General features: G+C 45.7%; 1 protein-coding gene across 1 annotated transcript in view; it reads left to right on the forward strand.

The window, feature by feature from the left end:
• The window catches only part of WDR35 (WD repeat domain 35), an 85,696-nt gene that overhangs the window by 40,076 nt on the left and 27,346 nt on the right, over positions 1-18,274 (forward strand). The window contains exons 14-20 of the mRNA XM_044289620.1: positions 2,431-2,575; positions 2,654-2,723; positions 4,773-4,826; positions 5,011-5,120; positions 8,738-8,948; positions 11,140-11,220; positions 11,305-11,441. Of these exons, the coding sequence (XP_044145555.1) occupies positions 2,431-2,575; positions 2,654-2,723; positions 4,773-4,826; positions 5,011-5,120; positions 8,738-8,948; positions 11,140-11,220; positions 11,305-11,441 (808 nt within the window). The remainder of the gene's footprint in view (positions 1-2,430; positions 2,576-2,653; positions 2,724-4,772; positions 4,827-5,010; positions 5,121-8,737; positions 8,949-11,139; positions 11,221-11,304; positions 11,442-18,274) is intronic.

Consider the following 18,274-nt stretch of genomic DNA (forward strand, 5'->3'; position numbering starts at 1 on the left):
CATTTACTGTATGTTTAATAGTGTGTTACTCTGTTCGTAGCTATTAGTAAAAGGCTAGCGCTCTTTGGTGTGTTGTACAGGGTTATTGTGCCTGGCGCTGGGGCTGCGCACAGTAATACGTATGGTTCCCTTATGGAAGACATCATAGTCCATTACATAACATTTACCCGAGGGCTTCATGGAGCAGAACATAAAATAAATCGCCGGCTTGTTTCACTAGGTGCTACTTTATTACATAATATCCGGCAATGCTCTGGTGAGAATCTGGACCTTTTAAATCGGTCGCTTTCCGCAGCAGTATGACCTCCGATCGTCAGTTCTTCTGTTACATCCAACAGACGGACCTTTCATAGCTCCGCCTTAAGAGCTGCCAAATCTACAGCGTTTGTCTATTTTATCCTCCGCCTGTAAAACTCCTTCTGAAGCTGCTCCAAGAAGCCTCCACAGCCCGAGGAATACAGACACATCTATGGATCATTAATGTGCGCGTATAAACCCATAAATCTGCCGCATCTCACACATCTCAGTTTTTTACTGCTGTGTTGATATTATCATTATTATTATTTTTTGGTATGAGCTGTTTATAATCATGCCAGCCTAACAGGGGTAAGAATATGTCATTGCAGTTAATGCTGTATCAATAACCCCTTAAAGGGAATCTGTCACCAGCCACCTCCCTATCCAGCTGTTTGTACAGACACATCGCTGATTAAAACGCTGTTTTTCTTTTGTTGATCGGAGGCTGTGTTCCAGAGTTATGATACTTTTTCTTAATATGCAAATTAGGCCTTTAGTGCAACAAAGGCGCCAGCATTACTATTGTTGCACCCAGGCTCCGCTTATTTGTGTGGCCAGCTCCTCCCTGGCTGCTTTGATTGACAGGGTCAGGTAGTGGCAAAGCAGCAAGGGAGGGGCTGGCCACAGAAAGGAGCTGAACTTGGGTGCAACAAGAGCAACGGTAACGCCCTTATTGCACCAAAGGCAATTTGTCTAATAAGAAAAAGTATCATAACTTGGGTAACGGAGCCTCGGATCAACAAAAGAAAAACAGCGTTTTTATCAGGTGAACCACAGCGATGTATCTATGGAAGCAGTTGGATAGGGAGGTGGCTGGTGATAGATTCTGTCACCAATCTCTGGCCTATATAAGTAATGCTACGGTGCTGTCGCAGGAAGTTAGGAGTGCATGGGGGAGGTACTGGGCTCATTGAAGAGGCGGGCTTGGGCTCTTTGTAAGTTTGGCCAGTCATAACTTTTTTTTTGTATTTCCGACAATAGAGTTGTGTGAGGGCTTGTTGTTTGCAGGGCGGGCTGTCGTTTTTATTGGTACCATTTTGGACACATACTACTTTTTCATCACTTTTTTATTCTGATTTTTTTGGTGGGGCAAGATGGCCAAAAAACAGCACATTGTCTGATGTTATTTTTCTTTTCCATTTTGTGCACAATAAATATTTTTAGATCTTTAATTTAAACATTTATTAGACATGGAGCTGTCTACTATGTTTATTTTTTATTTTTATATGTAAAATAGTTCTTAAATATTTTTAAACACATTTGAATGTCATCTTCTGATTGCTTGTACCATAGACTGCGGTAGAATGCTACTGCAGTCTATGGGATTTTTACAGGCTGTCTTTCAAGCTGTGTCTCAGGCTTCCTATCATGGCTAGTGGAGTGTTTACAAGCCCCAAGGCTACAATAGCAGCCAATTAGAACCTTGTTTTCACTGTGGGAGCTCCAGTCAGAGGACAGAGGGAGCCCCCCCCTACTGTCTAACTGCAGCATCTGAGGAATGATTGGAATCAGAGTTATCTCCGAACTCTGTCATTATGTCCAGGTGCTGGCTGTATTATACCTTGTGATCCCAATCCATACATGCCCCCCACCCCCCTCCTATGACGTATATATTTGTAATGGATTGTTAAGAGGTTAAGTGCTCTCACTCAGCTTTCCGCAGACTCCGAATGGTGGGATTTTCTAGAATATATATTGATGATCTATCCTAAGGATAGGCCATCAATATCGGATTGGTAGGGGTCCTACTCCAGTCAGCTCTTTGTAGGGGCTTCAGCACTTGCACAAGTGTTGTGACCTCCTCGTTCTATACCAAGCACAACGCCATACATTGTATAGTGGCCCTGATTGGTATTGCAGCTCAGTCCCGTTCACTTGAATAGGACAATGCTGAAATAGGCCACGTGACCGATATTGTCGTGACGTCACCGGCCTGAGACGAGGCTGGAGCACTTTACAGAGGTGTGCGACTCCTTTGTGCCATGGCATCTTATTTTCTGACAGGTCTATATATATATATCTATAAACTATTATATCACTATGAGCATTGGGAAACAGAGGACATAATCCTCTTATAGTTAATTACTGATGCAGCTTGATGCAGACTTACATATAATTGTTCTCTTTCTACAGTACCCATGTTCGTCACCATGACAAAAACCCACGTCATCGCGGCATCTAAGGAGGCCTTTTACGTCTGGCAATATCGAGTGTCAAAGAAGCTGACCGCAATGGAGATAAATCAGCTGCTGCGGACCAGAAAAGAGGGTAGAGAACGGTAACGATCAGGATCATGGCTCTGTGTAATCAGCGTAGAAGGGTCCTGGAGAGTTTGTTCACTTTCTGTGTCTTACAGGATGTTTCACATTGATGAAGCCCCGTCTGGAACTGGAGAAGGGATTATGGACTTCAATAAAGCTCTGGCGGTGAGCAATGTTAAAATATAAGAGTTCCTTCAGCCACAAGGTTGACATGCCATGCTTCTGTACTTCTCCTCTGGCATATCTCCTGTGTTACCAAAAGGTGGGCATGTTGAAATTCAACATCCCTGATCCTAAAGGCAGATGTCGGGGCATACAGGAGGCTCCCATACAGATGAGATGTCAGCCGATCCTGCAGAAAGCCTCATTGCGAGAGGAAGGCACTAGCTTCTGTTCCTCTTTGGCCTTCAGTAGAGATCAGTATAGTTGGCGGCTAGGGATATAACTGCATGAACAGAAAGCTTAAAGGGGTCATCCCGGGTTAGAAAAACATGGCTGCTTTCTTTCCAGGGCATCGCTACACCAGTCAATGAGTACTGGTGTCTGTTATTCCCCTGAAGTGACTGGTACTGATCTGCAATACCACATTTAGCCTTTGGACAGGCGTGGTGCTGTTTTTGGGAGAAAGCAGACATGGTTTTTCTATTCCTGGACAACCCTTTTAATTGTGGTGTTCTGCGGGATACCGTTTTTTAAATAAGCAGAATGGGTTAACTAATAAGAGGTCATAAACACTTATTTAAGCCACATTCTTATCAGTAAGATAAGACCTGAGCTATAATGAGTGTTTATGATGTCAGTGAGCAGAGATAAGGAGTCCATCAGCTCCCCAAATGACTTAAAATCCAAAGGGTTTTACTAGAGCATGTCAGCTCTGTACAGAAAAAAGGATTCCAAATTTTTTATAAAGATCAAAATTATTTTAGCTCAAAATGAGTACGATGCAATAATAAAAAAATAAAAAAATTCCCCCGAAAGGTGTACATAGCCTTTAAGCTTTGCTGACCCTCACCGATTCCCTAGTGTGGCGTTCCAATGCCTACCACAGGGATCAGCAACCTCCGGCACTCCAGCTGTTGTGAAACTACAACTCCCAGCATGCTCCACTCACTTCTATGGGAGTTCTGAGAACAGCCAAGCAAGTGTGCATGCTGGGAGTTGCAGTTTCACCACATCTGGAGTGCCGAAGGTTGCTGACCCCTGGCCTACCAGGTCGTCGCTGATGTGTTTCCAGGTCTTGTGTCAACACACAGGAAGTGGCAGGAGGCCAATCAGTGGTGACCTGCCTTAGCCAGTGATTGGCTGAGTGGGCTCTTCTCACATTTCATGTGTGTCAAGCCGGGACCAGAAAACAGAGACCAGTGGGGACATTGAGTGGGGGGGGGGGGGAATGCTTAAAGGGGTTGTCCGGGTTCAGAGCTGAACCTGGACATACCCATAATTTCACCCAGGCAGCCCCCCCTGACTTGAGCATCGGAACAGTTCATGCTCCGATGCTCTCCCTTTCCCTGCGCAGGATTGCGCAGGGCAAGGGCTCTTTTATTTACTGTAACACACTGCTGGGCGGAGGCTTCCACCCAGCAGTGTGTTCGGTTACGTCACCGGCTCTGATGGGCGTGCTTTAGTGATGCCCTAGCCATTTTACAGGCTAGGGCAGTGCTAAAGCCCACCCATCAGTGCCGGTGACGTCACCGGGCTCACTGCTGGGCAGAAGCCTCCACCTGGCAGCCTGAAGGAGAGCCCAATACGTCACCGGAACTCCAGGAAATGCCTTTTCCCTGCGCGATCAGTGGAGGGCAAAGTGGAGCATGGGAGCATGAACTGCTCTGATGCTCTTGTCAGGGGGGCTGCCTGGGTTAAATTCTGGGTATGTGCAGGTTTAGCTCTGAACCCGGACAACCCCTTTAATTCCATTTTTTAACCCAGTCTGGCCCTTGTTTAAAAAATGTCATACTACTGGAGCACTGCTTTAATAGGAATTTCCAGGATTTTTCTGATCAGCGGGGGTCCGGCACCCCACACCCCCGCCGATCAGCTGTTCTGCAGTAGTGAACAGGAGCAGCGCCGCAGTTACCAGCTTTCCGCTACACAATGGACGGAGCCGTGTAGTTATTTCTGATCAGTCACTAAACCCATGTCTCAGTCTCCATGACCGCCCTCTCATTCTCCTAAATTGGATGAGTTTGTAAATGTATTTTTTTTTTTTAACAATAGGCAACAAGAGATCTCATCTGCTCCGTAACAGCATCTGATAGAGTCTTATTTGTGGTAAGTGTTTGATGTTACGTCACATTCTACGGTAGAGGTGGTCTTACATAAATAAAACGATCTTCCTTTAATCATCTAAAGACCCCCTGGTCATGGAAGGGTTACAGTGATTTGCTAAATGTATTAATCTCCTTGTGATCGGTCTTTCTATTCGACCAGTAAGTGTTCTCTCCATATTGTGTAGGCTCGCGAGTCTGGGACGGTGCACAGATACAGTCTGCCGAACATGGTCCTCGTACAGAAGTACAGCATGAGCTGTCGGGCGTACCACATGAGTATGAACTGCAACTCCAGGTAAAGCTGACATATGAACACCTTAAAGACCAGGCCTATTTTCATTTTGGCATTTTTGTCCGTTCACATTTTTGCGGGACAAGATATTTTTTAATGCCGTCATTTAATTTACCATGTCTTGTATTGGAAAACAGGAAAAAAGTATATATATTTGTGGGGTAAAATGAAAAAAAAAAAAAACAAAAAAAACAACAATTCCGTCATCGTTTTCACGTCTTTATTCTGCGGCTCCATACGATTGCATCGATACCAAACTTGTATGGTTTTTATTTTGTTTAATTACTTTCAAAATAAAAAATTTGAAAAAATCAAACTTTTCTTTGCATCGCCGTATTCTGACAGCCAGAACTTTTTTATATTTCCATCCACAGGGCCGTATGAGGGATTCTTTTTTGCGTAACGAATTGTCGTTTTTAATGTACCATTTTTGTAGTATGTATGACTTTTTTATTACTGTTATTCAGGTTTTTTTTTGGGGGGGGGGGACAAGATGACTAAAAAGAAAATGTCGAATCGCGTGTTTTTCTTTTTCTTTTCGTTATGACATTATCCGCACAGGAAATTTAAAAAGACGTGGCGATACGTAATATGTTTATTTTTTTATTGTTTATGTCTTTTTAGATGTAAAATTGGGAAAGGGGATTGATTTAAACTTTTAATATATATATTATTATTTTTTAACTTTTTTTTACAACTTTTATAGTAATAACTATCAGCCCCTTGAGAGCCGCATCCCTCTGCCTAACTCGACAGATGCCGCGATCAGCGTTGATCGCGGTATCTGAAGGGTTAAATGCGGCCGGGTGCCTGCTGTATGGTACAGCCGGCACCCGCCGCGTATGGAGTGGGCTCACCGCGGCAGCCCGCTCCATGCAAATGCAGGCGGCGCATAATGCCATACATGGAGACCCCCCCTTCCTCAAAAGCATTCTGCCCTGGTGATCAGCTGTGGGTGATTTCCTAGGGAAGATGCAGGGGCCTACCCAATGTAATACATGGAACCCATTGTAATATATTGTCTCGTTGACGCCCCCAGACTCAAGAGTCTAGTAGAACGAGTATCAAGTGGGTAGTTATTATGGTCTCCTATTACAGGGTCCATTGGTGTGGACACTGAGCTGTGCACTGACGTTAGGTAGAATCGCACACCCTGCGGCCTCTCCTCTGCTCCCATAACTCTGATAGGGTCTGTTAGAGACAAGATGACAACTCCTGTGAGTAGATTAATGGTTGTTTTAGTGGTTGTCACCTTTGAATAAAACAATATAATAAATGACCCAACCGTGTCTTGAAGTATATTAGGAGGCATTTCAGTGACACATTCCCTTTAACATTTACACTATGCCTTTAAACACTTGCCATTGCTCGGATATTAGGGCTATAACTTAGCCTTTAATATTTTAGATTTGGATCCCATTAAAGCCAAGAATAATATACCGTAAATGATTCCAGGCTCGGGGTCAGCACTCGAGTGAAGTCTGTGTGCTTGGGAGAGGTTTGATGGGTGAAAAGATGCAAGTGACATCCTTAAAGGGAACCACCCCTGAGGAAGCCAGCAGAGCCTGGCGATACGCGTTGGGCTTTTTCTGACCACCATGCATACCCCCTTCATGCTATACTAAATGATAAGTATTATAGCTTTCCAAAAAATGTTTTCATTGTTGATGGATTACATGTATTTTAAGCTGTCGCTTATTTGCATATGTGGGGTAATGCTTATGTTTCTGTGGTGAGTCAGGGGGACATGTGTCTATATTCAGTACACATGACCCAGATTCATTGTATACAATGTTTTTAATCCATTCTTTGTTGTGTCTGTTGCTTTAAATAAATTTGATATTTTTATAGATGTGCGGCAATTATCTCGGTATTCTTTTCTTTTTTTGTTTATCATATTGTGCATTCATACCGTGTGCCGGCACTCTTGTTCTATTTTTGATGTGCCCCCGTTCTCTATATTACATCCTTAAAGGGAACCTGTCATCACCTTTATGCTGCCCATACTAACGGCAGAATAAAGTAGAGACAGGTGAGTTAATTTCCGCCGTCTGTCATTTATAAGTTAAAAGTAAGTGGTTGCCGAGAACCAACCTCACAATAATTGCAGACTGGGCCTGGAAAAGAGTCCCGGCCACCTGAGTAGAGTCCTGGTTATTCATGAATTCCTGCTCTCCTGCCCACCTGCTGATGACTGACAGTCTTCTACCGAGTTGTCTCCCTTTCTCTCTAGGAGAGAACTGCCAGTCATCATCATCATCAGCAGATGGACGGGGAGAGCAGGAGATTAGGAATAACCAGGACTCTTCTCAGGTAGATCTGACTCTTCTCCAGGCCTTGGCTGCAATGATTATGATGCTGGTTCTCGGCAACCACTTACGTTTAGCTCATGAGTGACACACCGCTGACATCAGCATTTCTGTCACTACTTTATGCTGCCCTCAGTGAGGTCAGCATAAAGCTGATGACGGGTTCCCTTTATTTAAGAAAGATCCCAGCCTGTTACCGTCATCCAACCCCTAAACGACCTCCAATGACTTGGTGGGGAGAAGGGGGAACTGTTCTTCATGTTATCACCTCTCTTAACATTCCTTACCTGTTACAGTTATTTCTCCACCCCCATATCACCTCCACTTACCTTAGGGAGGCCATACTGAAACTGTTCTTCATGTTGTCACCCCTCTTAACAGTTGTGGCCTGTTTCTGCCACTTCTCCCCCTGTACAACCTCCAGTCACCCCATGGAGGACATACAAAAACTTTCTTCGGCTATCGCTCCTCTTAACAGTTGTAGCCTATTACTGTCACTTCACCCCCTGTATAACCTCCAGTGTCCTCAGGGTGAATACAGGAACATCTCTTCATGTTATCACCCCCCTCTTACCGATCACAGCCTGATACTATAATCTTTTCCCCTGTGCGCCCTCCTGTAAACCCAGGGTGGGATACAGGAACTGTTACCTGTCAGGAAGTAAATCTGCCCACTGGAGGGGTGAGGAGATGACCTACTGGATATATAACCACCCCCAACCTCATAGCGTTTGTCAACTCAAAAGTTTCCTGGACTCTGGACGGCAGAGATTTTCGGTGTATTTAGTGTTGGTGGATACGTGCTGATATTATTTTAGTAGGTCTTGTGTCTTGGGCTCTGATTGGGTTGGATTTTTAGCCTTTTTAACTTTTATATTTTTCCACTTTTTTTTTTTTTTTTTTTTACAAAACCTGCTGGGTGGCATTTCCATGCGTGTCTACTGTTAGTGTGAATTCAGGTTCTATTTGTTTGCATCTACCATGAAGACCCTTTGCAGCGTAGCAGGGGGCTGCTCACTGTTACAGCTGAGGGGCTTTATAGTAGGTGCTCTTCAACACTGCCGACATTCGTCTGTTTGTGTGACTATGTCATGCGGCAAATACTATATACTTTTATGGCATATATGTTGAACATCAGCTATACGCACTTTCCAGGACATAGATTGTACCCCGGATTAGCTTTTTTTTAGTCAGGTAACATTAATAAAGCTTCAGTACTATCAGTGGTGGTGGTCTGAGGAGCTTCACCATGGCCTCTTTACTAGTGTATAGCCTTCATCCACTGACAGTGCTTTCTCCTCTCCTTTCCAGCCGTCTAGCTATTATAGATATTTCCGGGGTTCTCATGTTTCTGGACTTGGAGACTCGGCACACAGATGATTCTGGACAGCAGATCATTGGTGAGCAGCTCAAGTTTGAGCGCAAGGATGTCTGGGACATGAAGTGGGCTAATGACAACCCAGACCTGTTTGCCATGATGGAGAAGACTAGGATGTATGTGTTCAGGAACTTGGATCCTGAGGTAAATATTCACATCTCATCGCACGTCTACAGAACTATACCTGGCTGCAGACCCTGCCCTTTGGCATTGTGAGAACCGCTCTGCACATGGTCACTTGATTTCTCGTGGCTAATCAGTTCAGAGTCCATCTCCGTATAACACAGAGGTGCACATTTTCTTTCTCAACAGAGGGCCACATTGTCATATTGAATGACTGTCAAGGAGTGTTTCTAGCTGAGGCATTTATGGCATGTCAGAATGCCTTAAAGGAGTTGTGCACCTTTGGGGTGGGGGTGAGTTTGGCAAGTCACCTCTCCTGGGCAGACCTGCGAAGGTAAGCTTAATTACCTGCCTCCCATCGCTGGCTCCTTTGTGGCTCGCCCTGGGCACCCTGGATGTAAGTTTTCTGTTTGACACTGCTGTTGCAGTCCAGCGATGACCTGTGGTGTTATGACGCAAGGTGGTCAGGTCACTACTGCAACCAGAGATTGGCTGCAGCGGAGTCAAACAGGAAGTGTACATCCAGTGGATCAATCAAGGCCATGGAGCGAAGGAGCAAGGAGCCGGTACTGGGAAGCAGGTGTATGTATGCTTCCCTTCGCAGGTCTGCGCAAAGGTGCACAACCCCAGTAAATGCCTGATGGGAGCAGATTTGACTTCTGCCTTCTGGAAGATCCTCTTATCCAGAAATCATTTCTCCAGACATGAGGAGAAGACCAAGCATGCACGTGACTGTCTCCGGTATAGATTATGGGTGTTATGCTTACTGGCCTGTATTTCATAACTACAATGGAGAGAATCAGATGCATAAACGGCCAACTATTTACTTCATCTGCTCCTTTCTGGAGGGTCAAGCAGAGATCAAGGAACCCCATACTCCTGATTTATGAGGACACGGAGATGGCTACACCATTAGTTCTTTAGTTCTTCCCCGTCCTTGCTGCTGAGCTGTGTACCACACTATTTCTTTCTATGATGGAAACTACATGGGAGAAGCCACAAACGTACAAGCAGTGATGGCTAACCTCCGGCACTCCAGCTGTGGTGAAACTACGACTCCCAGCATGCTCCATTCATTTCTATGGAGTTCTGAGAACAGCCAAGCAAGTGTGCATCTTGGGAGTCGTAGCTTTACCACAGCTGGAGTGCCGGAGGTTAGTCATCACAGGTCTAGATGGTTGGAGGCTCCATAGAATGGCATCGTGGACCACAGGTGGGCGCAGGTTGTGGTCAATTCTATCTTCAGTAGGGGCGTTTCAGTGGGTTAAAAGGCAACTGCTAACTTACCTTCATTAGGACGTGTTAGTAAGACCTTCCATTCCATGTTAGAGGACAATTCTTGAGTATTTTATGTTACTCCTGACAACCGGGCGTAACTCTTTCTATTGTTTAAGGGGATGTGACCTAGTCAAATCAGAACCAACCATCAGACTGTGTAGGGACAAACCCTATTGACGGGGGGAATAACGCCCAGTTGTCAATGTACTGCAGGAGTTATAACAGAGGAACAGCACCCATATGCTCCGGAATTGTTAATTTTAAGGGATTGCAAGTATTTATTAAAACGGACATGTCAGGAGAGCTGACGAGCCCCCTTTAAGCCACGTGGCTTGGCTTAGGGTCCATTCACACGTCCGTTTTTTCTTTCCTGATCTGTTCCGTTTTTTCAGGAACAGATCAGGACCAGATCTGGACCCATTCATTTTCAATGGGTCCTGGAAAAAATCGGACAGCACAATGTGTGCTGTCCGTTTCCGTTGTTCCGTTCCGCATGTCCGTTTAAATATAAAACATGTCCTATTCTTGTCCTGAAAAATCGGATCCTGGTACAATACAAAGTCAATGGATCCGCAAAAAACGGATGACATTCGGATGTCATTCCGTATGTCATCCGTTTTTTGCGGATTCCGTTCCTGGAAACACATAACAAATTTTTTTTATTTTATTTTATTTTTTTTTTTTTTCTATTTTTTTTCAAAGAAATCCAAACAACTTTATTTGATTATTGAAATGTATACATGCTCCCGTTTTTTGCGGATCCGCAAAAAACGGATGACATACGGAAACATTTTCAGGAACAACGGATCCGCAAAAAACGGACCGTTTTTCAGGATGAAAAAAAACAGGACGTGTGAATGGACCCTTATAGATGTAGAAATATATCCTCAGTTTCTCTTGCTTCTCATTAATTCATTATTGTTATTTATTTCAGGAACCCGTTCAGACTTCCGGATATATCTGCAGTTTTGAAGACTTGGAGATCAAATCTGTTCTATTGGATGAACTGTTAAAGGTGTGTGCGGAGTGTAAATGCACATAAGCATTATTATAAACAGCGCTATGCCCGATTAACCGAAATCATGTTCTTCCCATGCAGGATCCGGAGCACCCTAACAAGGATTACATCATAAACTTTGAAATCCGTTCCCTCCGGGACAGCCGGGCGTTAATTGAAAAAGTTGGGATTGAAGACGCCTCTCAGTTTATAGAGGACAACCCCCACCCTAGACTATGGTAATAAGACTGTAGTGACGTATGGAATCGCACAGGGTGGTAACACCGAGCACTTTCCAGGGAACATTGGGTCTGGTACCCAAAAACTAAACTGGCAGAATATGCCATTAATGTCAATGAATACTACCGGGGGCAGACTAGGAACTTAAATGGTCTTGGAAAAAATCTAAATGTGGCCCCCATCTTGTAGGCGGGACCGAATTAACAAAAGGTGGGGATCATAAGTGGGACCGGCCAATACTAGTAGATGGGTCTATCACAAATAGGCAGGATCAGCAATATCATAGGTCAATACAAAATACTGCCCCAGCAGAACCAGGTGCCACAGTACAGCACAATATACTGCCCCAGCAGAACCGAATACCACAGGACAGCACAAAATACTGCCCCAGCAGAACCAGATACCACAGTGCAGCACAATATACTGCCCCAGCAGAACCAGATACCACAGTGCAGCACGATATACTGCCCCAGCAGAACCAGGTGCCACAGTACAGCACAATATACTGCCCCAGCAGAACCAGATACCACAGTGCAGCACAATATACTGCCCCAGCAGAACCAGATACCACAGTGCAGCACAATATACTGCCCCAGCAGAACCAGATACCACAGTGCAGCACAATATACTGCCCCAGCAGAACCAAATACCACAGTGCAGCACAATATACTGCCCGAGCAGAGCCAAATACCACAGTGCAGCACAATATACTGCCCCAGCAGAACCAAATACCACAGTGCAGCACAATATACTGCCCCAGCAGAACCAGGTGCCACAGTGCAGCACAATATACTGCCCCAGCAGAACCAGATACCACAGTGCAGCACAATATACTGCCCCAGCAGAACCAGGTGCCACAGTACAGCACAATATACTGCCCCAGCAGAACCAGATACCACAGTGCCGCACAATATACTGCCCCAGCAGAACCAGATACCACAGTGCAGCACAATATACTGCCCCAGCAGAACCAGATACCACAGTGCAGCACAATATACTGCTCCAGCAGAACCAGATACCACAGTGCAGCACAATATACTGCCCCAGCAGAACCAGGTACCACAGTGCAGCACAATATGCTGCCCCAGCAGAACCAGATACCACAGTGCAGCACAATATACTGCCCCAGCAGAACCAGGTACCACAGTGCAGCACATTATACTGCTCCAGCAGAGCCAGATACCACAGTGCAGCACAATATACTGCCCCAGCAGAACCAGATACCACAGTGCTGCACAATATACTGCCCCAGCAGAACCAGATACCACAGTGCAGCACAATATACTGCCCCAGCAGAACCAGATACCACAGTGCAGCACAATATACTGCCCCAGCAGAACCAGGTGCCACAGTGCAGCACAATATACTGCCCCAGCAGAACCAGGTGCCACAGTGCAGCACAATATACTGCCCCAGCAGAACCAGATACCACAGTGCAGCACAATATACTGCCCCAGCAGAACCGAATACCACAGTGCAGCACAATATACTGCCCTAGCAGAACCAGATACCACAGTGCAGCACAATATACTGCCCCAGCAGAACCAGATACCACAGTGCAGCACAATATACTGCCCCAGCAGAACCAGATACCACAGTGCAGCACAATATACTGCCCCAGCAGAACCAGATACCACAGTGCAGCACAATATACTGCCCCAGCAGAACCAGATACCACAGTGCAGCACAATATACTGCCCCAGCAGAACCAGGTGCCACAGTGCAGCACAATATACTGCCCCAGCAGAACCAGATACCACAGTGCAGCACAATATACTGCCCCAGCAGAACCAGATACCACAGTGCAGCACAATATACTGCCCTAGCAGAACCGGATACCACAGTGCAGCACAAAATACTGCCCCAGCAGAACCAGATACCACAGCGCAGCACAATATACTGCCCCAGCAGAACCAGATACCACAGTGCAGCACAATATGCTGTCCCAGCAGAACCAGATACCACAGTGCAGCACAATATGCTGTCCCAGCAGAACCAGATACCACAGCACAGCACAATATACTTCCCCCAGCAGAACCAGATACCACAGCGCAGCACAATATACTACCCCAGAGGCTGTGGCCATCAATAGCTTCCATGTTCTATCCCCCACCTCCAATTGTCTCTAATTAAGATATGGAGCAGGTGTCTTAGGAGATGAGATGTGGGCCCCAGCACGGAACCAGCCCAATCTACATCATGCTGCATGGACTTCCCCTAGTAATGACCCTAATATTGTCTCCAGTAGTATATTCCACAAGTGGAATAAAAGGAAAGAAGAAAAAAATAAAATACCTGATGTAATGAATCGCTCTCTCAAGCAGGGCAGCGATGACAGACTCCCCCTCTGACAACGGGGTTAAAGTCCACATGGTGCTTTATTCTGGCCCTTCAGCACCAGCACAAACATAAAATAAAATAAACACCTGCCCGTCTGGGCTCTACCTAATACAGAGGTCTTCTCCCTAACTCACCTCTAAAGAGGAGTTCACACACAGGGTAAGATCTGGCTTTACTCAGCCATACGGTCCAGCAGCCTCCTGGCTGTGACCACACAAGTACATTGGGGAGATATTTTCCAAGAGTCCTCCCGATTCTGACCGTGCGACCCCTCTTTCCTCAGACGTCGCTGGGCCCCCCAAAACTCAGGCTTTCACACAGCCTCATGGCTGAGACCACGCAAAGCCTCTGTAGGCTTCCTTTTCCAAATCCTCTCTCTCACAGTCATACACAGAGGTTTGTTTTATCCCTCACTGATATTGCAGCCCGCCTCACCTGTGATCTCCTCAGCTAAAGAAAATACATGTACTGGAAGGGTGCGGACTGGCAGATCCCACTACCAAACCTACCTACCAGTCCAAATAAAATACAGCCCAGAACAGAATCTAGGTGCAACGGGGGCATTGCCATTACACCTAGAGACTCTGCTTTCTATGCAACTTTGGGCCCCTCTGCACTTTGAGTTTAGGAAAAGTCAGAACCAGGTGTGATAAGTCAAAGTGCAGAGGGCACATCAGTGCAGAAAGAGGGTGGTGATTTGAATTTTTTTTTTTTTTAACTTTTTTTTTTTTTTCCACTTTTTTATAGTTCCCATAGGGAATCATTAGATTGCTATTCTCATAGACCCCAATGTATTATAAAATTGCTAGTTTCCTATGGAGCAAGGGCTCCATAGGAAATGCACACGGGGGGAGCCGGATCATCACCGGAAGCGCGTGAGTCCGGTGTTTTGTGCGCTCAGATGCCGTGGTCAGGATTGACCATGGCATCTGAGGGGTTTAATGTCCGCAATCTGCATTACCACCGGTTGCGGACATTAGCCGCGGGGTTCTGCAGGAGCGGGCGCCATCTTTAAAGACCAGGCCAGCGCCGTACTAGTACAGCGCTGGTCAGGAAGGGGTTAATTCACATCAGATCATTATGGACCCTGCCAGGGAGAATGAAGAGGGCTCTTATCGGCCTCTGGGTCTATAGCCAGTCCACCCTTGAATATCACAGTTACTATGACATGCAAAGCCAAGCCAGGACTCTCTGCTCTGCTCTGCACTGATGAGGGGCAATCACCCCGGAACAGCTGTCTGCAGATGAGATGCTGGCTTATTTATTATCCAAGTTATGTCTCAAGGCCTAGTTAAAGGGTTGAACACTGACTTATAGGATAGCTGCCTTACATCTGGTGGCATCAGAGGCAGAGCTTGTTAAGAGCTCATTTATATCCCTTTCTTCCCAGAATTCCAGAGGAACATGTATGGGTGATAAGTAGGGATGAGCGAATCGACTTCGGATGAAACATCCAAAGTCGATTCGCATAAAACTTCATTAGAATACTTACGGAGCGAGCGCTCCTTACAGTATTAGAATGTATTGGCTCCTATGAGCCGAAGTTATTACTTTGCGAAGTCTCGCGGGACTTAATAACTTCTGAAATTAATTTCTACTGTTAAAAACCTTTTTGCCGAGACTTTGCGAAGTAATAACTTCGGCTCATCTGAGACAATACATTCTAATAATGTACGGAGCTCGCTCGCTCCGTTCAGTATTCTAACAGAGTTTTACACAGTTTTATGCGAATCGACTTTGGATGTTTCATCCGAAGTCTATTCGCTCATCCCTAGTCATAAGCCGCCTCCACGCTGATGAGGTGCTGTCACCAAGGAGAGAGAGTACCACCCAAATCCTCACATTAGGACATTGAGGTGAAGCTCTATATTAGTGGGTAACTCCACAGCAACTATAAACCCTGAGCTCGGGGGCAGCCCGTGTACCCGTGTACCCAGAATGTACCACGTCCAATCATTACACGGGCAGCAGTGTGCAATGCAATAAAGTGCTGAGCAACTATGGGGGTGGTATAGACTTTCCTGGCATGAAACATAATTGCTTCTGGCATATTACACATTTTACCAGAAAGTTGTTGTTTTTTCTAATTTTCTCATTTAAATCCACATTGCTGTCTGACAAAACAGTTTAGCAACTAGACAATTCACTGTACAATATTTCAACTTAAGATAGTCAGGATCTCTGCTTGCTGTCAGTGAATGCGGCCTTATGTTTTTGTTTACATTCTGAGTAGTCCCATAGGAGATTTTTATTTATTTATTTTTCTTGCACTTAAACTTTGAAACACATAAACATTGTTTCCCTTTATGTAGAGAATAATTTCTGGGATTGTTTTCAGCTGAAGTGGATGATTTATTTGGCGATGGTCAGAGAGGGGATTTGTACTGTATGTGTTACTTCCAGCAGAGCGGTGAGGAATGTGAGATACATTGAGGTCTAGACTGCAGCAGGAATGGCGTGTGAAGCCGGACCGATGGAAACAGTCTTCATATGGAGCCGTGGATGAAAATAAACACCGCCACAAGGCTGCTTTTTGTTACCTTAGGCCAGGTGTTATGCAGGCCATAAACCGATCCCATAATAAACGGACAGTTCCGCCCCGGACCCTAGACCTGTATTACACAGGGGAAAAAGAAACATAATATTTTTTTTCCTTTTAACCCCTTCTTGGCTCCTTCTTCTCATAGGATGAACAGGGCTGCATAGTCTTATGGCTGGTGGGGGTACAGAATATGAGGCATAAGGCCTGCAGTGTTGGTATGAGCCAGGCCAGTTGAGCGTCTCGGTTCCTGAAGTGCGGTCCTTTGGATGCCGTGCAGCAGCCAGTCGTGGGAGCATTGTCACTGCAGAGGTGCATTGGGTTGCAAGGTTTGCACAATTTGACCTCGATGCAGTGGCTTCTGACTTTTGTGTGGTACTGTACCAGTGGGTGACAGCTAAATTACAGTAGAAATCAGTGAGACGGTCCTTCAGCGCAGGCCGAGGAACAGGTCGTCATCGGGAAGGAGCAAATGCTTGTTGCTAGTTGATCGCCTCTTTCATGCGGCACATAAAATAATCATCGCCCTGTGTAAATAGGAAAGTGCTGCCGGCAAAGAACGAATCTGCACGGAGCCAAATGATCACATAGCGACTCAACGATCAGGCAGTTATTAAAGGGGTTATCCAACCACTAAAATGCCTCCCCATACGCCCGGGCCCCTCACACGGATAGCACTTACCTCACTCCCCGGCACCTGCATTGCTCCTGGTTCCAGCACGGATGCTGCTACATCTCCTCATCGTGCGGATCAAAACATCCAGCGTGGGGGGGCATCCGAACAGCAGGCAGTGATGCCGGAAGTTTTGATCCGCACGGCGGGGAGATGCAGTGGCAGAGGTGCCGGGAAACAAAGTAAGTACTATCTGTGTGAGGGGCCGGGTGTATGGGGAGGTATTGTAGGGGTTGGATTACTGTTTTGGTATAAGTGCAGTCTAGATAGACCAGGTGGTCATTTTCTGCTGTCACTCTTGTATGTTTCCGTTATCGGGAACTTTTCCTGAAGGTAACTCGTTATTCGGATCTTTAAATATGGCCACCACTCCGGAACGGGTGGTCACCATAGCCGCTGGGTGCCTGCTGTTTCACACAATAGGCACATTTAGCTAATGTCTGCGATTGGCGTTAACGCCGATTGCAGACATTTAACCCCTTAGATTCCGTGGTCAATTGTGACCACAGCATCTTACTTTCACACCTGCGCTAGGTGCGGATCTGTCTGGTATCTGCACAGACGGATCCGCACCTATAAATTCAAACGCTGGTATCCGTTCGGATATCCGGATCTGTCTGCATACTCTTAGTCAAAAAAAGTCTAAGTCTGAGTGTAAGTCAAACGGATCCGTCCTGACTTTACATTGAAAGTCAATAGGGGACGGATCCGTTTACAATTGCACCAATATTGTGTCAATGTAGACGGATCCGTCCCCATTGACTTACATTGTAAGTCAGGACGGATCCGTATGTCTCCGCACCGCCAGGCGTGCATCCATTCAGAATGCATTGGGACTAAACTGATCCTTGAAACGGATCTCACAGGCGGACCCTGAAACGGCAGTGTGAAAGTAGCCTAAGGCTACTTAAGCGGCTTTGCGGCGCTGCGCTCCCAGGGCTGGAACATCTTCCCTTCGCTAAGATCGGGGAAGGTGTTCGTTATTGGTGATAGGCCTGAACCTATATGAGGCTACCAGGCCTATCATGGGTATATTGCAATGTAGGGCTGCAGGTGGCAGCACTGCATTGGAATATACTGAATTTTACACGTAAATGTATAAATTAACATTAGTGTGTGTAAAAGGTAATCTGATGATTGGATGTTTAGGTCCCCTGGTGGGAGGGAGGGGGGTGTCACTAAAAAAAAAAAAGTAAGAAAAAGTAAAAAAAAAAAAAAAAAAATACAAATTTGAACCCTTTCCCCATAAAAAATAAACAAATTAAAAAATTGAATACAAA

The sequence above is a fragment of the Bufo gargarizans genome, chromosome 4, assembly GCF_014858855.1.
Source record: "Bufo gargarizans isolate SCDJY-AF-19 chromosome 4, ASM1485885v1, whole genome shotgun sequence".
Lineage (NCBI taxonomy): Eukaryota > Metazoa > Chordata > Amphibia > Anura > Bufonidae > Bufo > Bufo gargarizans.